This window comes from Carassius carassius, chromosome 14 (assembly GCF_963082965.1).
Source record: "Carassius carassius chromosome 14, fCarCar2.1, whole genome shotgun sequence".
Taxonomy (NCBI): domain Eukaryota; kingdom Metazoa; phylum Chordata; class Actinopteri; order Cypriniformes; family Cyprinidae; genus Carassius; species Carassius carassius.
Genome location: NC_081768.1, coordinates 5,642,736 through 5,667,769, shown reverse-complemented (window position 1 = coordinate 5,667,769; position 25,034 = coordinate 5,642,736). Strand labels below are relative to the sequence as shown.

At 34.6% G+C, this 25,034-nt stretch overlaps 1 protein-coding gene across 1 annotated transcript; it reads right to left on the bottom strand.

Moving 5' to 3' along the window:
* Nucleotides 1–1,294: 1,294 nt before the first annotated feature.
* LOC132156788 (regulator of microtubule dynamics protein 2) lies at nucleotides 1,295–25,034 on the bottom strand. The gene is made up of 11 exons (XM_059565820.1): nucleotides 24,950–25,034; nucleotides 23,937–24,364; nucleotides 16,622–16,796; nucleotides 16,057–16,159; nucleotides 14,427–14,487; nucleotides 6,971–7,046; nucleotides 6,168–6,245; nucleotides 4,083–4,181; nucleotides 2,645–2,698; nucleotides 1,577–1,657; nucleotides 1,295–1,484 (listed from the first exon to the last, which is right to left on the bottom strand). The coding sequence occupies exons 2-11, from the start codon at nucleotides 24,356–24,358 to the stop codon at nucleotides 1,437–1,439; spliced, it is 1,197 nt and encodes a 398-aa protein (XP_059421803.1). The 5' UTR covers nucleotides 24,359–24,364; nucleotides 24,950–25,034; the 3' UTR covers nucleotides 1,295–1,436.

Below are 25,034 nucleotides of genomic sequence, written 5' to 3'. Positions count from 1 at the left end.
CAAAAAATAATGTCTAGGGATTAAAATCTATATAACAGTAATATATCACAAAAATATAACATTCTTAAAGAGAGAATTTGATTAACAAGATTAAATCCAGATGGAGTTGTTCAGGTTTTCTTAATAAAAACTGCAAAAGACTGCATTTTATTAGGGAGGATCGTGCTATGAAAGGTTAAACATTTTTGTTAAACATTTCACTTTTGCAATTTCATATCAGCAGCTTTTCTGGAAGAACTAACCATTAAATGTGCCACAATTGTTCTAAAGGTTTGTTTCAGACACTTTTCAGGAGGTTTATAGTCATACAGTTTCGTAAGTTATGTCTATGAAATAATCATTAATTATTTTATTTTTTTGATTAACAAAAATAGGAAGAAATTCTAATTAGAAAGTACACATAAACATGCCCCTAAAAGGCACACAAAAACAAATGGAACTGTCAATGCATGCTTTTAATGCCAACCAAATGCACCAGACTTCATGCTAATAGTCAGATTTACTCATCCCCAGGCTATCCAAGATGTAGACGGGTTTGTTTCTTTATCAGATTTTGAGAAATCATAGCATTATATGACCTGCTCATCAATGGATCCTTTGCAGTTAATGGGTGCCGTCAGAAACAGAGTTCAAACAGCTGATAAAAACATCACAGTAATCCACACCACTCCAGTCCATCAGTTTATGTCTCGTGAAGTGAAAAGCTGCATGTTTGTAAGTAACAACTCCATCAAGACTGTCATTTATGGCTAAAATAATAGTCCTCTATCCATAATATTGCTAATCATCTGAATCAGGAGAGAAATATGCATAGATTTCAAGCAAAAACTGTTCTAAACAAACATGAGGGTGAACTTTGATTTAGGAAGACAACAGGGGATGGACTTTTTCACTTGAGGGAGCGTTATTTTGAATGATAGACTCAAATAATAATGGAATAGTGTTGTTTACTTGTGATGTTTTTATCAGCTGTTTGGACTCATTCTGATGGCACCCATTCACTGCAGAGGATCCATTGATGAGCAAGTGATGCAATGCTAAATTTATCCAATTATTATGTTTTTAAATTATTAGAGGAAGAGGTAGATTTTCAGCTAAATTTCATTTTTGACTGTAATTCATTTTAAATTCATTCTAACAGCAGCCACTGATGGTCACTGCGGTTTCAATAGGTGATAGCCACGCTGTGTATTGCAACTATTATGATGTCTAAAACAGACACAAATAATTAAAAATAAACTGTCCTGCAAAACACATACAGTATTTTGTGCGTAAACTAAAAATAAACAAAATATTGCTGCTGGTCTCCCCTTTAATAGAGGAATAACGTGGCCTGGCCAACATTAGTAGCTCATATGTTGGGTTTGTGGGTAAACAGTCACAGTAGAGTTCAAAGAGACGGAACACAAAGACAGACAGCTTTTGTTGGAGACTTGTTAAAGTGATGCAACAAAAGAGTCCAGTTCCTTCTGTGCCTCCTCATCCTTTAAAGAAAACACACACACAGAAAAACAAAAGAATTAAGAAGTGCAGACTCAAACTACAAAAAATCTGATTCATCAGAATAAGAAAACACCTCTTTAGTCTGAATGTTCATTGCAGAGGCAGCGTCACACATCTGTTGGGCTTGACTCATCTGACCCAAGTCTTTGTAACACTGAAAAGAGATATAGTGATATAAAAGTGATATAGGTGAGGTTACAGTAACACATTACAATGTTCTCAATGCTCCTTAAAGGCTTTACTGGCTCAGTTTCAAAATCTAGTGCACTGCCCAAGTAGAAAGTATAATTGTGTTGCATGTTAGATGATCTAAAACTAGTGGAAGAGAAATGAGAAATGTCAGTTATATACAGTGCTACCATTCAAAAGATAAGAAGTCTCTTAATCTCACCAATGCTGCATTTATTTGATAAAAATACAGTAAAACAGTGCTCATTTAAAATATTATTACGATTTAAAACAACTGCTTTCTATTTGAATATATTTTAAATTGTTTTATAATGCTGAAAACAGCTGTGCGCTTTATGGCAACCATGATACATTTCCACAAGCTCTTACAAGATTTTTTTATTAATAAAAGTTGAAATGTGCCAGTAGTGCATCCTTGCTGAAAACAAAATATTTCCAGTAAATAAATAACGAACATAAGCTGAGTGACTGCAAAAACACAGCAGAATTTATGATCCCATTCTGTAAACTTTGAATGCTGGATTTGACATGTTATTAAAATGTAACCATTACAAATAGTTTAGCAGATTTCAGTTTTTTAAAGTACATAGCAGCAAGTAACAATTATTAACATTTGTTAATATATAATATACTTACACAGGAAATACTGTGAAATATTATTACAATTTAATTAATTTCATATTATTATCAATGTTGATAGAAGTATTTGCAGTTTAATTATATATATATATATATATATATATATATATATATATATATATATATATATATATATATTTTTTTTTTTTTATTATTATTATTATTATCAATGTTGATAGAAGTAATTGCAGTTTAATATATATATATATATTTTTTTTTTTTTTTTTTTGGAACAGAGCCAACAAAATTCCCAATGTCATTATTAATCAATATTCAGTTCATTAATAAAATAGTCGAGACCTGAAGTCATTACCTTGGCTAAAAACACATAGTTGAATTTTGAATACTTGGGACTGATCTCTTCTACCTGTAAAATCAAACAAAGGACAAACATAGAAAATGCAATCTGTCATTCACAGGCAAACTGAAATTATTTATCGGCTACAGACCGCTGATGTCTAAACACAGACTGTTTATGCAACAGATTTTCTGCATTTTAGGTGTAGTTAATTAAATGAGATCATGAAAAACATCTCTCTTGAAAGAAGGACATGCACTGCTAGCAGGCAAACGTCTAGGGTACGTTTTCAAACATTTTGCATGTTAAATGAGATATTAAGCAATTAACATTGCAGGCAGTAAACCTCCACTTTATAATCAGAGCAATAAATAACACTGTAGACATTTACGAGACTTACACAATCACACAAAATATAAACACTGCAGTAGCCACATATATGAGGTTATGTTTTTTACAGGGTTCTTACACCTTTTGATTTTTAATTTTTTTTGCTGATTATGATTATTGGATGAGGACTTTACAGTCAAAATCCTAGAGCTTTTTCCTCATATTTCTAGGTTTACCATAGCTTTCTTTAGATTAATTTAGTATTAGTTTTATTTAGTTTAAGTCTTTTAGTTTTAACACCTTACCCACTATAGCAAAAATAAATAACTTGTATTTAAAATTGTACATCTAATAATAAATTAACCACTTCTGCAACAATCTGCAACATTACTGTGAAGGAGGTTTCCACATACTTTTGGCCATGTAGCATGTAAAGCTGGATTCTGTATGAAGCTGGATCACTCAGTAAGTGAATGAAGAGACAATGCATTATTTAGTCATAAGCTGTTGGTATATTTCTGTTTTTGCACAAAATTAGACCATTTATGATTAATGATGAAGAGCAACTTCCTATACATTTCCTTTAATCAGTCGTGCTGTTGCTGTAACTCTCCAGAATGTTGTGTTGTCTTGGCAGCGTGCAACAAGTCTAAGCACAGACCCCTTAAATAAGAAGTGATGGCTGGGATACAAAGGACAGGAGAACATCAGAAGAGAGAGCAACTTATGTAAAAACACTGAATGTAGGTCAAGGGCTTTCAGAAATGAACAGGGTTTGTTATTTAAACTAGGACCTCTAAGACAAAATCCCTCTACAGCACATACTGTACTAAGAGAATCTCTAATGGCGGGAAAATCTGGAAACTGGATTGGTTGTTGGAACTGCAGAGGCAGGACATAAAAAAAATCTGTCTACCTTCAAATTGGTGGAAATTTAACAAATAAGCCAACTAAAAATAGGTCAAATTTGCGATAAAACAGATTTGAATCTTAAATAACTAATTTTATCAACAAAATCTGCTATTTGGTAGCTCTTATCGCCTACCCAAACTTCATGTTTATTCAACTGTTTGGCCTCTAAATAAAAAGGCTCTTTACACAATCAATCAAAGGCACGTCTCACCTTGAGGAAGTTCTGCAGGGCCTCCTGGACTGTGGCACTGGGTGGCTCTCCAAACAAAGTAGCAGCGACTTTCCTCTCTATCCACGTACATTGTGACACCTGCACACAACGTGTTTATGGACAAAGCAAAAAAGAACAAGAACTCCACTTATCAACATACAGATAGGCCCAATGCCTAAATAAATAAATTAGTTAATTAATTAATAAAAACAGTTTATATTAAAACCATTAAGAAACACCTTACATTAAGAAACACTCAACGTACATAATCACTGAAAATAAGTCAATTTATTTGAAAATCTAATTAGCATGAGAAAATTCATTTATGCCAGAAAATTACTGAAATAAAAAATTATTTTTGCAGCACTTAGCAGTCTTTAAATATTTTTGACCGATGAGTTTTCCAAGCCCCAATTTTTTTTCATCATTACACAGAATGCACTAATGTTCAAAAGTTTGGGATCAGAAAGAATTTATATATATATATATATATATATATATATATATACATATATATATATATATATATATATATATATATATATATATATATATATACATACAGTACACACCAAAAGTTTGGACACACCTTCTCATTCAAAGAGTTTTCTTTATTTTCATGACTATGAAAATTGTAGAGTCACACTGAAGGCATCAAGGTCCATTTGACCAAGAAGGAGAGTGATGGGGTGCTGCGCCAGATGACCTGGCCTCCACAGTCACCGGACCTGAACCCAATCGAGATGGTTTAGGGGTGAGCTGAACCGCAGACAGAAGGCAAAAGGGCCAACAAGTGCTAAGCATCTCTCGGGGAACTCCTTCAAGACTGTTGGAAGACCATTTCAGATGACTACCTCTTGAAGCTCATCAAGAGAATTCCAAGAGTGTGCAAAGCAGTAATCAAAGCAAAAGGTGGCTACTTTGAAGAACCTACAATATGACATATTTTCAGTTGTTCCACAATTTTTTGTTATGTATATAATTCCATATATAATTCCACATGTGTTAATTCATAGTTTTGATGCTTTCAGTGTGAATCTACAATTTTCATAGTCATGAAAATAAAGAAAACTCTTTGAATGAGAAGGTGTGTCCAAACTTTTGGTCTGTACTGTATGTCATTAATGTATCCTTACTAAATAAAAGTCTAATTTCTTAAAAAAAAAAAAAAAAAAAAAAGAATAATAATAATAATTATATATATATATATATATATATATATATATATATATATATATATATATATATATATATATATATATATATATATATGTATATATATATATATATATATATGTATATGTATATATATATATATATATATGTATATATATATATATATATGTATATATATATATGTATATATATATATATATATGTATATGTATATATATGTATATATATATATATATATATATATATATATATATATATATATATATATATATATATATATATATAATTTTTTTTAAAGAAATTAGACTTATTTAGTAAGGATACATTAATGACAAAAAATGGCAATAAATACATTTGCATTACAAAATTAAAAACAATGCTGTTCTTTGAACTTTCTATTCACCAAAGAATCCTGAAAACACACATACACACAAACCAAGACACAATTTCCAAAAGAAAATATTAAGAAGCTCAACGTTCAACATTCAGCAAATTGGCATATTAGAATGATTTCTGAATGACTGTGTGATAATGTAGACAGGAGTAATGCTTTAATATCACAACAATTAATTACATTTTAAGTTATGCTAAAATTGAAAGCAGTTGTTTTAAATTGTAATAATATTTCTTTATATTTATGTTTTTACTTGACCTATGATTAAATAAATGCATTCTTGGTGAGACTTTTTTCAAAAACATTCAAAATATTTTCAATCCCAAAGACTGAATGCTAGTGTATATTCACTATAGAAATGTAGATTAATATTTATTTTGTATAAATTTTGGCCTTTCAGACTTTGAAATAAAGAAAAAATACATTTATCTGATATTTCCAAGTTTTCCATGAGCGTGGGAACACTGATTCATGAATATCCCTAACACACTAATACCAAACGCTCCGTCACTCACAGCATAACACCAGCGGCCCAGCAAGTAATACGACAGAGGATCTTCAGGCTTCAGCTCAATTGCTTTATCCAGATGATCCTTGAGACATAAAGCAAGAGAAAGGAAGAGAGAGAGAGAGTGAGAGAGCAGTTTCTTTCAATGTTGCATGACTTGTCTTTTTTGCTGATCTCTACAGCTGAGATACCACAAATATTTCTCTTGAACTCGCACGAACACAGAAAAACCCACCACACGCATCTGTCATTCAGCTCCTCGCTCTCCCTCTCTCTGCTAGCTCACCTGCCAAAGCTCTGAAATACGTGTGTGCGTGTGGTACCCTCATTCTCTTTCCTCTCGTTTTAGATAAGATTATAAACACTAACTCTTACAGAAGCTGATGCTATGCACCCATCAACACATACAACCACTGAAATCAACTAAAATGACAACATTTTGGCTGAGATCACCATATCATTTACTGCCCTTTAACTCTTCTCTACATTAAACACAGGAATAACTGTGTAAATAATTAAAAGTGGAAGTAACTGGAAGTAACTACTTCCTATGTTGACATGAGCCTAGCGGTAAACAGTCCATCTGAAGTGCTCATATATTCTGCTGTCTGTATTTAAGCTTTAAACATCCTGGACTGAAAATATACAGGGGGGGGGGGGTGTATTTGATATATTTGAATTATTTTGATGTTGCTTTCAAGTGTAATGTTCTACAACTTGGCAAATAACCTATATTTGTGTACACATTTGACATCCAATCAAAACATAAGAAATGTGGACATTGTGTAAAGAACAAATATGCACACTTACCTTAAAAAGATAACCATTTTTTATTTTATTCTGAATAGATTCATATTCTGACAGAAGCCCACAGAGTATAGCATACCTATGCAGAGATCGACAAAAACAGAGAGAGAAAAGAAAACAGTAATTAGTAATAAATGAATAAAAAGCTATTCTACACTCTTAAAAATAAAGGTCCTTCACGATGGTTCCATATAGAACATTTAACATCTGAAGAACCTTTCTGTTTCACAAAAGGTTCTTTGTGGAGAAAGAATGTTCTTCAGATTACATAAAGGTAAGAAAGAGATGGTTCTTTAAAGAACCTTTGACTGAATGGTTCTTTGTGGAACCAAAAACGGTTCTTCTATGGCATCGCTTGAAGAACCTTTTGAAGCACCTTTATTTTTAAGAGTGTGTATTCTAATAATCATAAGAGTTTACTCATTTGTGTAGACACTGTGATAAAACCTCAATATGCCCTAACCCAAACCTCAATATTAACCTTGAACACCCTGTTTCCACAAAAACCAATCACAGAGAGTTTCACAAAGCCAACATCCATGAAAAAGCTGCAACTGATAAACCTTTAATCTCAGATACCAATGTTAAAATGCAAAAATGATGGTGTCATGATCATAAAACCTGGATGAACACCAAAATGAACTTCCGCTCTGGCCGCATAAAATCACCTTACTTGAATATTATCAAACCTCTATGGATAGTTTTGGAGAGTAACTGCCAACTGGAGACTACAATAGTTTAGAAATCTATTCTTAGAAGGATAGAAGCTGTATTAAAGAAATACACTTCTAATTAATAAAAGTAATAAAGAAAGATTTCAAAATTTTTCTCAACTTTTCTACAATATTTTCATGATATGATATAAGCACCAATGAACAGATGAGTACAAAACTTTAAAACAAAATTAACATCAGCTCTTCAAACTATAAATATTGCATCTAATAGGAGTTACAAGTCATTTCTCATTACAAATTCATCACATCTCTAATTACTGACTGAATAAACCACATTCAAAGCCGCTGTAAATTGCTAATTAATGCACACATGTTCCAAATTGCTAGTTAAACCACATACATTTAAACTAATGAACCTACCTGCAAAATAATTTGTCTGATGTTTAATACTAATAGATTTAACTAGGCTATTTTATAAAGATTGCTGAAAGAAAGAAAGAAAAGAGACTGAGGTGCGTGTGTAGTTACAGTGTTTTGAAGGGCCTGTTCAGAGGTGATCAAAGCTTTTCCAGCATAGCGATGTAAATCCTGCTGGTACTCACAGTCAGACAATGGAGCCAGCCACAAACACCTTTTATGTGCATGATAAAGAGGTGAAGGGGTCAAATGACTGTCACAGGAGGTGAGAGGGGCTCAGTTTGTCTGAAGCGACCTGGGGGACAGATTCTGTAGCCAAAAGCCTTTGACCTTGAGCTCGCCAGAGAGAAACTCAACACCAGGTCAGACGTACCTCTATGGATCGACTTACTATACTTGTATGTGTGCTTTGGGAATGAATCTCTTTTACTAGCTGTTTAGACTGCAAAATGCATCTAGGAAGAGATTGCAAGAGCATCTATTTCAACATAACTTCTGTCTCATGCATTTTAATTCATTGATTGTTAGATGAAGTTAAGATTGTACTGAATAGTCTCAGCTGCAGGCGGCACGTCCACGGACCACCCACAGTCTGCTTACTGACCAACTGAACTTCTCAATCTAGCCAGATCTAATCTGATTGGCTGACTTTGTGCAACTTTTGAGAGTAAGAACAGAGTTTTTTCAGAATTAGGAAACCAAATTGCATATACAAGGCTAAACCGAAAGAGTGCTGGAGGGATGACATATTTTCGTAAGCCAAAACCCATAAATGAAATAAGGTTTGTGGTGAATACAAGCTCAAGATATTTTCTCATTTTATTCTACGACATACATCAGTAATATCCACTTGTGCCGTTTTTTAAGTTTTAAGTTTTGTGGGATTCATATAATGCATGAAAGTGAAAAAGTTAAATCTACTAGCTGCTTTCACAGACTCGTGCTCATGCAAACTATTCAAACTCAAACTTTCAAGGAAATTATATATAATATATATAATAATAATTTTTTTATTTAAAGAGGTGTTGTGGACGTTGTGGCGATGACACTGAAGTCATGACCCTGGTGTAGTTCGTTTATATCCTGCGTTTAGATTTTCAATTCTAGAAAATATATTCAGGCCAAATTAATCAAAGTTTAATCGTGTTCATTTGTGAAATGTAACATGATGCAAAAAAGTAGAACCATTAACTTTTGATGGTAACTTATTTTCTGCAATAATGCAATAGTAAAATCTTATTGGGTTTTTGTCGACAATTAAACCAGATTTGCACAAATTGAATAGCATACTTTGCTTTGTTTTCCAAGTTGTCTAAGTTGTCTGTGTGATCAGAAATGATGTCTCACAAAAACAAACTATGGATGACTAGAAATAATACACAGTTTCTGATTAATGCAATATAAAATGTAAAACTCACTTTATGTGTTGCTGAAATAGTCTGTTTCTGTAAAGGTAGACAGAAAAGTGGACTAAGACTTTATGCTGTTTGTCAAAAGTCTGACTACTGACTGAATAACTGCAGGTTCTCTGCTTTTCATAGAGGATGACTGAGAATGAACATTGCATCACCTTGTTTGAGGAGCTGTTTTTTTTAGCTTGGCATCGCTGTAGGACAGACAGTGTAGGAACACATTTCACGTATTTCTCCCAAAGAAAATAAACACTTGGGCAAGTTTTGGCAATTTCTCTGTCTGGCTACTGTGACTCAATGGGGCAGAGTTGGACAGTTATATTAAACTCTCTACACCAAAAATAAGATGCCCAACCACAACAGAAGATCACAAAGTCTGTGAGGAGATCTTTGGGTACGGAGAGGAGAAATAGCAAAAGCTCTGTTCCAGAACCAAGTTTGCTGCCTACGACAGCCCTTTAAAGTTATCATAGTCATTTCATGCTATTGAAATGAAGCCTGCTAAGCTAGGCAGCAACATTCTGCTGATACTTTGATCGAATTCCAAGAAAGCATCAAATATCTCCTTAATGAACAGAACACTCCCTAGAATGCATTGCAATATGCTTATTGAAACAAGATTACAGAGGATTATAAAGATATATTTCATTCAATACTGACAGATATGTTATAGTATCAGGATTTTAGCTTTGCAACATGCTGGCATCAAAATCTGAAACTATTCGATTGCAATTTGTTGCTGCCTGTCACTTATAAGGTACCATTTCATTTATAATGCTGCCTATGTAGACAACAGACACAGGTTTTGGAACAGAGCTAAAAAAACGTGAAAACAGCCAAAACTGACAACACATTGCTGATTACTTATGAAAAATGGCAGTGCATGGACATAAAAGTTGAAGATCACCAAAAAGAGCTCTCATGATGAATTGCAAATATATTTTAACTGAAGCAACATGAAGACATACCAGAAGTGATTACTAATAACAACTGCTGGCAGAGACGGTACAGGTGGAGAGAAGGTTGCTCAATGTTCCCGGGGCTAATTCCTTCCCCCCTCCTTTCACGGATTGGTTTGTGAAGTGTTTTTATTCATTGCTGTCATGTTCTGGCAATGCCCGGAGGCCTGAACATTTAACCACAGCAAAGTAATGGAAACCAGTTGCAGAAGTTCTGCTGGCTGAATGAACACGTCACACACTTGACAACATCTCCTCACGCCAGCAGTCTGGGATTTCCCTCCACAGGGGCATTATGGGTAAACATCTCCAATAATAAAAACTGTTTACCATATGTGGATACTTGGTGAACAAAACAGTGCAAATATTGTAAATAAAATTTTTTGCATATCTATTTTCAAACATTCTTCCTAGAATTTGTTTGCAGATTAATTTGGGGCTGGTTTTCTTTAACAAACGGTCTCGCTGTGTTTACTTCTGAGCACAGTTTACCAAAAACAAATTGCATGCTCGCTTAAAAAAATGATGACAGCCATGTATAAGGTGGCTTTGATGCAGCATCTCATCCATGCAGAGCCAAAGTCTAAATCCTAGTCTTACCTACAAATTTATTAATTTGCTGCCCTGCACGCACTAATAGTACCTGCAGGAAATGCAATTGTAGTTTCATAATTAAAAAGACAATTTAAAGCAGATAATGTCGAGTTCATCTTAGTTCACCGGCCATGAAATCCAAGAGTGTTAAAGAAAACAAGCAGATGTTTGTTACTCTATTAGTGTAATTCTTTATGCTCCGAACAGGTCGGGGAGGTTTTGTGAGCTTCAGGCAGTTTCCAGTGTTCTGGAGTGAAACTTCTGTAAAGTTTATTCTATCTTGAAATGTGTGTGTGGGGAGAAAGAGAAAGAGAGCAAAAACAGAATGAAAATGACACTAGAAGAGGGAGACAAGGGATTTGTACATGAAAAAGTGTGGTTTGGCCACACTGACGGTTGCTTAGAGTCCTTTCGGTGAGTTGAAATATTATATAGACTCACACACCGAACAGTAAGACTTGTGGCTGCCAAAAGATTATGTAAGTTTAATCAGTATTTTCCTCATGGGCAGAGAAATCCCCTGAGCAACTGGCCACAAACAAAGAGGTCTAAGAGTCAAAGACTCAGACTCATTTTACCTCTTTGCTTAGAACAGAAAGTTCTCTCTCATCACCTTGGGCTGAGCATTCAATAAAGTCTCAATGACAAGAGCTGCCATTGCAATTCAAGGTCACACTGCTGCTCTGTTTGCAAGGGAAACCAGCTATGTTGCAGAATGGAAGGATAAATGAGATTAAACCATGAGACACTGACAGAAACCTTCAGCTCAGGGAATCTGGCTAAATAAACATCAACCCCCAACAACTGAACAAATGACAAATTTGAAAAAGAAGAGTTAGACATGCATCAAGACTTTCTAATACAGGTTCAATCAGAAAAGATTTACCAACTGCAAACAGTACAGTTACATTTACTGAGATTACAAGTCAAGCTGAAGTGTTGTGTGGTTGCCTGGGCATTGCTATGCCGTTTCTAAGTTTCCATGAGAATGCAAATGATGCGGTTTAGGAGAGGTTTTGTTCAGAGAGCTCAGATTTATGATTTTCTGGTAATGCATGATTAAGTTTTACTTTGAAGGACTGACCGGAGTCATATATAATCACTGTTAAAGTAAGATCTTTTTGCCCTATTTATAATCTAGAAATTTAAACATCTTAGAAAGCTAATAGCACACCTCTCCGCAACAAGTGTCACTATTTGATAAATGATTTATGTCTGCTGAGTAATGCATCCCTATTTAATACTTATAGGGTAAGTTGTTGGTTCAAATCCCTAATATAAAACTGAATTCTTGTGTAAACCATTCATACTGTTCCAAAACACCTGGAAAACACCTCCAAAATGTATACATTTAAGGACTAAAATGACAATAAGGACATTTTGAATGTTACAAAGGTTTCAAATAAATGCTGTTCTTTTGAACTTTGAATTGATCAAAGAATCCGGAAAAAGGTATCACCATTTCTACATAAAACTTAGGTAGGAATAAATTACATTTTAAATATATTAAAATAGAATCCATTTCTAACTGCAATACTATTTCCCAATTTTGATTAACATAAAGACCTTAATCTTACCCTAAACCCCAAATGACTTCAAACTTTTGGACGGTTTTGTAAATCCATTTGAAATTAAATTACCAAATGTTTAAATGTCAAAACATACAAGAAAAGTTTTACATACAATGGAACTGGCTCTGCTCATGATACAAGAACATGGTCATAAAACTGTATTATAATGTATTCTTCACACACTGCAACATTAATCAGAGCTGCTGCAAAAAGGACAGGGCAGAATTCAAGAGCTGAAGGCCAGATCCTTAATGAAAACCATAATGCCAAGGACACATCACAGATAAGAGCAGCAGTAACTGAGATGTGTGTGTGTGTGTGTGTGTGTGTGTGTGTGTGTGTGTGTGTGTGTGGGTCACAATGACCTTCCTCTGCACTCCATGTGATAATCCTGGCATCTGTGAGGGAACGGAAAGCATTGCAGAGGGATTCACACAGGCAAAATACAGACACAGAGATCAGTGAACATACCTTCATTAAGACACCCTGTACCTAAAACAAATGCAAACAACTGCTGCACAGCTCACAAGAACTGTAATATGCAGTTTTAGACACCATAAACATATTAGAATGCATATTGCTATATTTTTAAGACAAGCATAGGAGCCCTTCATATTACAGTATTTAATGGATTGACTGCCATCAAAACAGTCAAACCATTACAGCTTAAAAAGATTTAAATTAAAGGGAGCCAAAATTGATCTTGCAGTCACCTGCTTTCAACTAAAAGAAAATAGTAGGCAGCTTGCCCTGTGCTTGGATTAGGCAGTATATGACTTCTGATGATATGAATCTTTCAAAGTGTGTTAAGTGATACATTTCATCATGCAATACATGAAGCTATGAAGCCATCGTGTGTCTTTCAATGTGAGGAAATATCTGTTTCTCACATTTCAAAACTATATCAACAATATCAGATGGACAGGCACAAAAGCATCCACATATCAGCATGTCAGTCAGTCCACAAAATTTTTAATGAAATGAGAAAATGTGCCTTAAAAATACCATTAGAAGGTTTTGGGTCTGACAGTATGATTTTTTCATTTTTTTCATATTTTTAAAGAAGCCTCTTTTGCTCATCATTGAGGTGTATGAAGAATAAATGAATACAGTATGAATGAATTGATGAATACAGTAAAAAGAGTGATTTTTGCAAATGAAAACAATGAAAAAAAATGTAAATGTATCCCTGTGATGGTTAAACAGAATTTTCAGCATCATTACTCCAGTCTTCAGCGTCACATGATCTTTCATTCTAATGTTTATATGTTGATATATATATATAAAAAAAAATAATAATAATTACACTACACCAAAACTGCAACAAAAACACAGAAATTGTAACCAATTAAGTAGGTGTGTGTGCATGTGTATTTATATGTTAGCTTTGGGCTGTCTTTGCATGTGTTTACATTCCTGGGGTGTGGTGATGCTATCAAGAGGGTTTTGTAAGATGAGTGAGCACATCCAGAGGAGCTGGCAAGCCTGAAAAACACCTCCGGTGCAGGACACCCACACACACACACCCACATATACATTCAGAGACCCACAGACACACCAGAGCCCAGGTGCTACAAACAAATATGCAAATGTGTTTCTACTTATGAGGGCCAGATTTCGAATAATGTAAAACATCTTAAAAAACCAACCTGAGGATACTGAAGCCACACAAACTCCAGTAAAGTCTAAATTATGCCAAAAGGTGTCAGTAATAGGTTCATGATAGACTGGAAATAAGCTTGAATAGTCAGTTTCAACAGGTTCATTAAACCTTAAGACAAAAGTCCTAGTTAACTGGACAACAAACTGATTTAATATTAACATGAACTTACCACTGATGACCTTCAGCACACTGTGGATTGATGGAAATGGCCTCCTCACCAACTTTTTTTCCTAAAATAAAAAAATGTAAACAAAATAAACAAGATGTGTGTGACAGACCAGCATCATCCGAAGTGTTTTCAGTCCTAAATGAAATAAAAATTCAAAGGTTTATTTTGCAGAAGATGATCATACACCAGTTTACAGCTTGACTAGTGAGACTTCCTCTAGAGATTTAAATAGAAGTGATAATTGGCCTGCTTCCAAACTTTGACACTAAAGCCTTCACACAAAGAAGTGAATGAAGAACAGCAATTATAAAGGTGCTATAGTTAAAAAAAAAACAAGATCAGACACTGAACTAGTTAATCCTGTCTGTACATACACACATGGATCAAGGTGCTATTGTGTTACATTTAATTGCCAGGAAGAGAAGAAGAAAACGGAACAGAAAGACAATGGAGAGTGCAGACAGATTAAGAGTAAAACACAGAGCACACAAGAATTCATATCATAAAGAGAGACAACATTTGTCTTCTTCACAATTAGTGGATGTTTTGTTTTCAAGAAATAAGTCAAGATGGTGATAAATTAATTAGGCTGTAAACAAATTAGGGCTGTGCAAAAAATCAAATGCGATTTTCATGCGCATCTCATCAGTAAAGATGCTCCTGTAATTAGAAGTATATCTCCAGCACGTGCGTTCAGATCAGGGTTGCCAGGTTTCACAACAAATTCCGCCCAGTTGCTTTTCAAAACTATTCCAATCGCGTTTCCAGGAGGTTCCCCGATAAAAATTGTTTTTTTGGCAGGGTTGCCTCTGTAAAATTCGAATTTTAGGGGCTAAATATCATGTTATTGGTATTGTCGCTTCGACCCGTGGACATGACAACCACAGACTTGGCAACACTGGTTGGCATTAACTACACAGAGCCGTAATTCACTGACAATCTACACAAAATCGATTTTAAAATCAAAGGCGATTCTTTGTCGATTTTGAAAGCGATTTTGTGTTAGTTGTCGGTAGACTACGGCTCTGTGTAGTAACTGCTGCTCCACCTGTCTGTGTTGCCAAGTCTGCGGTTGTTTTTCATGTCCGCGGTTTGAAGCAACCCCAATACCAATAACATGATATTTAGCGCATAAAATGCAAATTTTACCAAGGCAACCCTGCCAAATTTTTTTTAATATTTTTACCCCGGGAAGCAATTTTTATCGGGGAACCTCTTGGAAACGCGCTAGTTTTGGACTAGTTTTGAAAAGCAACTGGGCAGGATTTGTTGTGAAAACCTGGCAACCCTGATCTGAACGCTCGTGCTGGAGATATACTTCTAATTACAGGAGCCTCTTTACTGATGAGATGCGCATGAAAATCACATTCGATTTTTTGATCAGCCCTAAAACAATTCTTAAATCAACTGAATATTACAATTCATTAATTATTTTAATAAATCACACTTCATTTGAGGAATCAATATTTGTGGGGAAAATCTGCCAAACCTTGATAATTCAATGCTATTTTGTGATAGTCGAAAAGCAAACACTAAATTTTAACCACTATGTCAAGTTATTCAATTCTGGGCACAAATGTCTGCAATGTATAAATAAATGTCAACCTGTAATCATAAAAGCTTTGATTACCATTCTCAGCGCAGCTCTTCTTCTCTGCAAGGTCTACAGCAAAATCATGTGCATCTGCATAGGCTCTAGACAACCGCCAAAGGTACTGGCACTTCTGATCAAACTGGAAGCACATACATAACACGTGTTAAAAAACATTTTACTAATAAACCAAAAACCATCATACACCGACATTTGGGGAAAGTAAGATTTTAAATGTTTTGAAGAAGTCTCTTATCCTCACCGAAACTTGGTCAAAAAAATAGAGTTATACTGTGAAGCATTATTTTGATTATCACTCAATAAATTCCTAATGTTCTGCTCATTCTTATTATTATCAATATTGAAATCAGCTGTTCTGCCTAATATTTTTTTGGAAACCGTGATGCATTTTTTTTTCAGGATTCTTTGATGAATAGAAATTTAAATGAACAGGATTTATTTGAAATAAATTGCAATCACTTGTAACATTATAAATGTAATTTCTAATCAATTTAATGGATCCTTGTTGAACTAAAGTATTAACTTCTTTCAAAAACATTAGAGGAAGTTATACTGAGCCCAAACTGAGCTGTAGTTTGCATACCTCTGCTTTCCTCTCCAGCAGAAAATTCAGGCCTTGTGCTTTCTCTGCCCCGTTACAGCTGTGCAGTCGGTCTGCTTTCTGCAGCAGGGCTGTGAGCTCATCCACCGGCTCCTGCAGTGGCCTTTGGTCATCGTCACTTTCCTCCTCCTCAGAATCTGTCAGTGCTGTTATATACCTGTAGCACACAGCAGAGATGCAGTGAGCCTTTATCTGTTATTATGCTTGAATTGGCTTCTTATGAAACTGACACTTGATGCACCAAAAAGCTTTTGATGCGTTATACAGGTCAGTGCTTGACAACGAGAATGTTTACATGTTAATTTGGTTAAAAGTGACTCTTTAAAAAGGAACAATTCACCCAAAAACAAAAATTTGCTGAAGAATTATTCACCCTAAGGCTATCCAAGATGGAATTTGTTTCTTCATTAGAACAAATTTGGCCAAATTTAACATTACATCACTTGCTCTTCAATGGATCCTCTGCAGTGAATGGGTGCCGTCAAAATAAGTCAAACAGCTGATAAAAACATCACAATAATCTACATGACTCATGTCCATCAATTAACATCTCGTGAAACAAAAAGCTATGTGCTTCTAAGAAAGAAACCAATCATAATGTTTTTTTGTCTTGTCTGAATCAGGAGAGAGATATGCACAGATTAAGCACCGTTTGCAAACAAAACCAGTCTAAAACAGTTCTAAATAAAATATGTTGTAGCTTTTGATGTGAGAGGACAACAGGAGGAAGCATTATTATGGACTCACATTTTGGCCAGAAACGGCATTGATTGATGGACTGCAGTCGTGTGGATTACTTGTGGACTAGTGGATTTTATCCACTGTTTTTATTCTCATTTTGATGGCACCGATTCACTCTATTGGTGAGCAAGTGATGTAATGCTACATTTTTCCAACTCTGTTCTGATGAAGAAACAAACTCAACTACATCTTGGATGGCCTGAGCATGAGTAACATTTCAGTAAATTTCATTTCTGGCCAAACTATGAACTATGAAAACAAACTCAAATACATTCACATTACAGAGGCCAAGTGGATTTTTAAATGCTTTACAGTATCTTCTACATAAAAGAAACCTCTCAGGAAGCTCAGACAAAACAACATGCTTAAAATGTGTTTCCCCTACACAAGTAGGTGAAGGAGTTTTATTTGGAGGCCAAGCACAAGTTTGGTAATGAATGTACAAACTTATAGGCATTCTCACATAGGTCACTGATGCAGTCAGTAATGGATATGCATTCATAAAGTGTTTACATGCAAAACATCCACAGGATCTGTGCACACGTGACGCAGTCTAATTAACCGTTTACTGAGATTGCTGGTTTCAGACTGACACCTGAAGGCTTGTAAAAACACTGAGGGTTGTTTATTTTTCTTACAAGACATGCAATACCTGCCTAACATTTACAGCCTTCGACAAGCGTCCTTTTTAATGACTGTAGGCGTGCACTAACAATCTCAGCAGCTGAGATGAGTGTGTAAAAACATTAATTACAGGTTAAAGTACGAATGAAAGACTTGAGAAAAAGTGAAAACTTAAAAGGCTTCCATTAAGAGCTGGCACCTGAAGCATTTGCGTCATTCGCGGTTCGTGAGAACATTTGAGACTTCGAGCAATAGTTCTGCAGGGATGTGTTGGAGCTAGAACCTCCGAGGGCACTTCAATATTACATACAAGACTGTCGCTCATGACAGTTAAAGGAAATCATCCACAGCCGGTGTGTTTTGGATTTAAGGGGCTACAGTTACACATTAAGTGCCAGAGATCTGACTCATTTTGGCCAATCTCATCAGTCTGTCTGAAATGATATCGTTCTCAGAGCCTTATTATGACTAAACGTATACAGGCAACTCTTTTTCTGCAATGTCATCAGACATAATTATGAGTCACATACCAAAACTAACTAAATTTGGATATCCTCAATGCAACACAAGCAATAAACTAAATACTTATATAATACATATGTTCCAAGTTTGGAAAATTATCACTTTTGAAAGAAGTCTCTTACACTCGCAAAGCTACATTTATTTGACCAGACATAGAGTTAAAAAATAAAAACAGTAAGATTGTGAAATATTATTAGAATTATTTAATTTATTAGAATGAGACTATATATATATATTATATATATATATATATATATATATATATTATATATATATATATATATCATTTAATAATTTATAGAAAAGCAATTATTTATTATTACTGGTGCTCAATTACTAATAATGGTTCTTTTTATTGTCAATGTTGACGTTTTTGCTGCTTAATATTTACAAATTAGGATACTTTTTTAGGATTCTTTTAATAATAATAATTAAAAAAATATATATTATAAATTAAAATATATATTAAAATATATTATATTATTCCACAGAAATATTAAGTAAAACAAACTGTTTTTCAAAAATGTTTATATAGCGGGAAGTCATCATATTAGAATAATATTTATTTTAGGATTATGTGACACTGAAGACTGGAGTAATGATGCTGAAAATATAGCTTTCCCAAAACAGGAATAAATTATACATTACAGTATTTTAATAATTACACTTATTTTAAATCATAATAATGTTTCACAATAATTGCTGTTTTACTAATAAATACAGCCTTGAGCACAACAGGATTCTTTCAAAAACAGGTTCAATTAAAGTCTGAGTGAAGTTGTCTTTCCTCTATCTGGATTGAAGGACACAGCCACACCCAGGAAAAACAGAATCTTCCACAGGGATTATTTCGATGCCAATCTTTTATCTCCCTCTTTGTTTGGCCATCATGAGCAGAACTGCAAATTCAAGAGTGCAGTGTTTGTTTGAGAGCACGTCTTCCATCTGTCCTCAGCAAAGATCAACAACTGTCAAGGATCTGGCTGAACACTCAGATCTCAAGCATCATTTGGATGAACATTAACCAACATCATTAGCACAAAGGTTTGCCTTTGCATTAGGCCTACTTCTCTGCTTCTGTTTTGTTTATCTTTGCGGGGCAATGAAAACCAGGTCTAATCATCAGATCTCTTCATTTGACGTACAAACACAAAAATGCTAACTTCAAAATTACCCTCTCTAATGATGAATGACAAAAATATGAATGAACTTCTACAGTCCAAAACTGCACTTAAATTGGAACCAGCATTTCCATTTGTCAGCATTCAGTGCAATTGTGAAAAGAGCCACATGGGGAGGCGGGGGGTGGGGGGGGGGGGGGGGGGTCCTTTTCTGTATGTTTTCATTCATACATTCATTGATCCTCTCATTCATCAGCTAAAGTCTTTCTTTCTGTCTGCTGAGCATGTTCTCTCAGTGTAGGTGCTAACGAACCTTGCTGATCATGAGATAAATCAGCACATTCCAGAACTCTATTCTCATTCCAGAACGATTCGCGCCTGTTCACTATTTGAGCACTGTACATCTGTCACATATCACAATGAACCAAGGACATTTTCTATGAGGAGGAAGTGCCTGCTTTGATTTTTCAAATGAAAAAAAAAAAAATGTACAGCATTAAATTAAAACAACAGTCACTGCAAAATATATAAACAATATATATATATATATATAAAAATCTCATTTCATCTTTTTCCCCCAGTTAAAATATATTAGATGTTTATCTGACAAAACTGTTACATTTAACATTTAAAAATAAATTATAATATTGGTGGTAAAAAGTGGTAAATAATGCAAATGCAAAAATGAAATCCTTCAGTTTCTGTAGTGAGCTAAAATGGATTAAATAATGTAATAGTCGAGGTGAATGTTGTTTCATCAATTAAATAAATTGAGAAATAGATTTAGATTTTTGTTTTTAATAATCTGATTCAGTTTAAAATTTTCAACCAATGGATGGCACACCATATTTACAGTTATAAAAGCCACATTTTCCTTAATTCTCAAGAGGGAACATATTACCCCATTATTTAAAAAATAAACTTACATTTGGGCTTTAAAATGGTTTAGATAGAGAAAGAGTGACGGTTTGTGCTCTTGTTTTGGTGAACACCTCCACTGCCCTAACAGAGCTGAATGAAACTCTCAAGTCTTTAATATGCATTACAAAGTGCAAAGACTTTGTAAAGGAGAGCTGTTCATGGTTACCATCCCAACAGTCACCGGCTGTGCACACATTCAGATGACTTCATCAGACGCAGCCCCTAGAGTTTGGACAAACAGACCGTTCTTTATTCCTCTGGAACAGTGCTAACCCCCAAAGCCAGGGGTCAGTAAGATTTTTTTTTTTTTTTTTTTTAGAAATTAATAACTTTTGTTCAGCAAGGACACATTTGATTGATCAAGATTGACAGTAAACATTTTTAATGTTAGATGCTATAAATTTACAAGACCCTTTAAAAGACCTTAATCGTTATGTCCTTCTCAAGGTTAATGTGCAACCAGTGCCATACTTTTCACAGAACAAAAACATTATAATCACAACCAATTATAGCCTCATATCTTCTCAGAAACAGCAAGTCACACACTTTAAAAAATAAATAAAAATAAAAAGCACAAGTTGAGAAACTCAAAAACTCACACATTCAATCACAAATGACGTTTCTTTGCTTGAGCATCTGTACGGCACAATTCAGTCACCCTCCAAACACAATGATGTACTGTCTGCATCTTTAAAAACCTTTATTATAAAGCTATACCAAACAGTCTCACAGATAAACAATGTCTCAGTTCAATTATTAAAGAGCACTCGCACATTTCCATCCTTACGCATCTGTAATCTGACCTGTCTGCCTCTATGTAAACAATAACTTTACATCCACAGCAATCAAACACAATAAAACGGTATCGTTTCAAACATTCAAGTATTAACATCCTTCAGCAACCAAGGCAAGCTGTGACGTGATTGCACTCAAGCAATGTAGGAACGGTGACAGAAATTACAAGCTCCTACATGAGACAGTAAAAATTAGACTGTGATAACTCAGCAGTCACTCTTTGAGATTGATCAGCCGGTGCTTTCAAGAGAGACAGAAAGGAGGAAACTGTTTTGACAGATGAACAGTCCTTTGAAACCCACGCAGTTCCAGGACCAAATTACACACAAGCTTTTAAATCAACGTTCTGTGCTTGATTGTAGTGTTAAAACACATCCTGCATGCTCAAAGTAAAACCATGATAACCGAGCAACACAAAAGCCAGTCATGGTCTAGAAACGCTCCAAACAGACATACAAAAACAATTTATGAAAACTGAACGCCTCAAGTGGTTCCTTTATTTTTACACTTGGAGTATTTGGATGCAAAGATGCACAAACCAAGCAGCTTAAAATAACAAATCATTTTTGGACATTGAAGGTGCTGAAGAACATAATGTGTCAAAAATAACAAGAAATAACATTTAATGCTATGGAAAACAAAGCAGATTATTTCTGAATGGCTTTGGGAGCAGAATTTAGTGAGACTGGAATGGACTTGTAAAGTGCTTAGTGCTGAATTTAGTTAACAGTTGTTCAAATGAAAGGCTGGAGGCATTGGAGTTCATCTCGTCTGTACAGAATGCTTTCGGCTCTCTCACTGAATCACACCTAAGATATGCACACACTTCTAATCCTTCTACAACTCTAAATTATGTTACATTTGCCCAGAGTAGGGGCATGAAAAAACTAAAGACCAAAATAAATACATATAATTTAAAACCTAATTTCGTTATTTTCCAGCAACAACCATAATAAGTTATTATTAGCTTTCAATACATGCTGACTAGAGATTCATAACAAACAAACAAATAAATAAATAAAACATCAAAATGAAAATTATTATAAAACAGATAGCTCCGGTCCTTGGATCTGATTGGTTGAGCCACGTTCAAAGCTGTGGTACATTACTCAGCAAACATACACCTTTTTGTGTCTGCATCTGTGTGTTGCTCGGCAACAACTTTGTTGTTTCTGAGGAACTACATTGTTTGGCGGAAGAATGTTTTTATTAGTGCTGTCAAATGATTAATCGTGATTAATCGCATCCACAATAAAAGTAATATGTGTGTGTGTGCTGTGTATATTTATTATGTATATATAAATACAAACGCATGCATGTATATTTAAGAAAAAAATGCTATATTTATATATTAAACATATTTATATATATAATCTAAAATATAAGAATACAAATATATAAATGTATATCCATGTAAATATTTCCAAAATATATGCTGTATGTGAGTGTATATATAATGTATTATATATATATATATATATATATATATATATATATATATATATATATATATATATATATATATATATATATATATATAGAGAGAGAGAGAGAGAGAGAGAGAGAGAGAGAGAGAGAGAGAGAGAGAGAGAGAGAGAGAGAGAGAACACAAACATATTATGTAAACAAAAACTTTTATTCTGAATGCGATTAATCGCGATTAATCATTTGAAAGCACTAGTTTTTATTAATGTTATTAGATTTATTAGCTTTGTTTTATTTTGGGAAACCTTGTCCTGACAAGCTAAGCAATATCACGTTCATTATCGCAGATGAATTTCCTTCGATAATGAATGCGATATTGCGTAGGGAACTGGCTTTACTGACGAAATGCGCGTGACAATCATATGCAATATATCGCCCATCCCTATATGGAATATCTGTTTTATAACAGCTAAGGGGGAACAGAATATGAAATCATTTCTCCCTAACAACGCCCCTTGGCTATTATAAATTCACTGTAAACCACAGCTTCACGGGGCTTATTGCTTTATTTGAGTTCTAATACTTACATCTTGAAACTATGGTTATTAGAACTCAAATAAACCAACAAGCCCCGTGAAGCCTTATAAGCATAGGAATTGTAAGGAATTGAAAAGTTCTGGTTATTTATATGACCCTTCTTAATTATTTAATTCACATTCTTATTTTTTGTACAATATTTTTGCTTTAACTTGATTTAACTGGTGACTTCTGAAGGATGGTGTGACACTGAAGACTGCAGCAATGGCTGAACATTTGTCTTTGTATAATTTATTACATATATTTATTTATTTAGCATTTTAAAATATATTCAAATAAAACAGTTATTTTAAACTGTAATACTATTTTACAGTACTACTGTTTTTACTGTATTTTTGATCAAGTAAACACAGCCTTAGAGACTTCATAAAAATAAAAAATAATTAAATCCCAAACTTTTAAATCTACTTCTATGCTCTCAAATTCTTTTTGTTATTCCACAAAATGAATGCGCAAAATGTTTGACAGACAGAAGGTGTATTAGCTAAACAAACCTTTCTATGAATACAAAAAAAGAATGACCTGACAGGTTGGCATCTCAGTAAACTCACCCTCCTTCACTCTCTGCCTCTTCTGAGCTTTGTTCTTCACTTCTGTCTGAGACACCTGCTCTTTTTCTCCTGGTGGGAGTTCGATGAAGTGGACTTGCTTTGCGAGCACTGATATCGTCTCTGCTCCGGCCCCTCAGCTGATCTCTGACGTTGTCCTGCAGGTGTGGAAGTGCATCCTTCAAGGCTTTTACCTCCTCTTTGAGCTCAGACACACAGTGGATCAGAGCCCCCAGCCGATCCAGCACCTCCGCCTGGCCCGTCTGTAGACCCAGGCTGCCTGCCATGTGATCTCTGTTGCTGCTCAGGTGTAGGACTCTGCCACCGCCTGCTCCTATTTTGCGGAAGCAGACAATCGCCAAGCTGATCCCAGCAGCCCCTGCCAGAACTCCCAAAGCCAGAGCCCTGCTGTCCGCTTGAGCCATCCTCAACTACAAAGACAAAAGAAAAAGTCTATTTTTATATAGGGTTTTTTTTCTGAATTGATACATTACAAAAATTATTTAACATATAAATCAATAATATTAAAAACATTTATATTATAAAAACGTATGTTTTATTATAAACATACATTGGTTTAAGTGGATTATTGAGCCCCAACATGAAAAACTGCAAGAAAAATATTAGCATTTTTGTATCTCAATTCAGTATTTTTCAAGCAAAACATGCTTTCTTGTAAATATTATTCAGTTTAAACTCATGGTCATTGTATCAGTTTTACACCCTTTCAAAATTTATTTTCACAAGATCAGCAAGAAAACAAGCACTAATAATGAAAATACATAAATATTCTGGTACAGGCTCTCAATTCACCTGTAAGTTAAGTAAACCGTAGCAGTGGTATTATATACTGTATCAGCTGTATACACACTACAGGACTATGCGATCTGTCTATATACGTACATGCAGCGGAGACAAAAAAATAACATTATAACAGCATCTGAACAGGCCCCATCAGCAAAGACATAAAACATACGCATTAAACAGCGACATTCTTATAAAAGAGCAGCTTTTACCTGTTCAATCGCTCCTGAGCGCAGCGGTGCGTCTGCAAAAATAATCCGTATTTGAATCCGTGCTTGATGCTAAAGGTTCCGCCCT

Excerpts from the sequence above, each read along its gene's own strand:
- LOC132156788 (XM_059565820.1), bottom strand. The coding sequence starts at position 24,358 with ATGGCTCAAGCGGACAGCAGGGCTCTGGCTTTGGGAGTTCTGGCAGGG. Across the intron at positions 16,797-23,936 it reads GAGGCAGAGAGTGAAGGAGG|GTATATAACAGCACTGACAG; the intron begins GTGAGTTTACTG and ends TGTGTGCTACAG. Across the intron at positions 14,488-16,056 it reads GAAGAGCTGCGCTGAGAATG|GAAAAAAAGTTGGTGAGGAG; the intron begins GTAATCAAAGCT and ends TTTTTATTTTAG.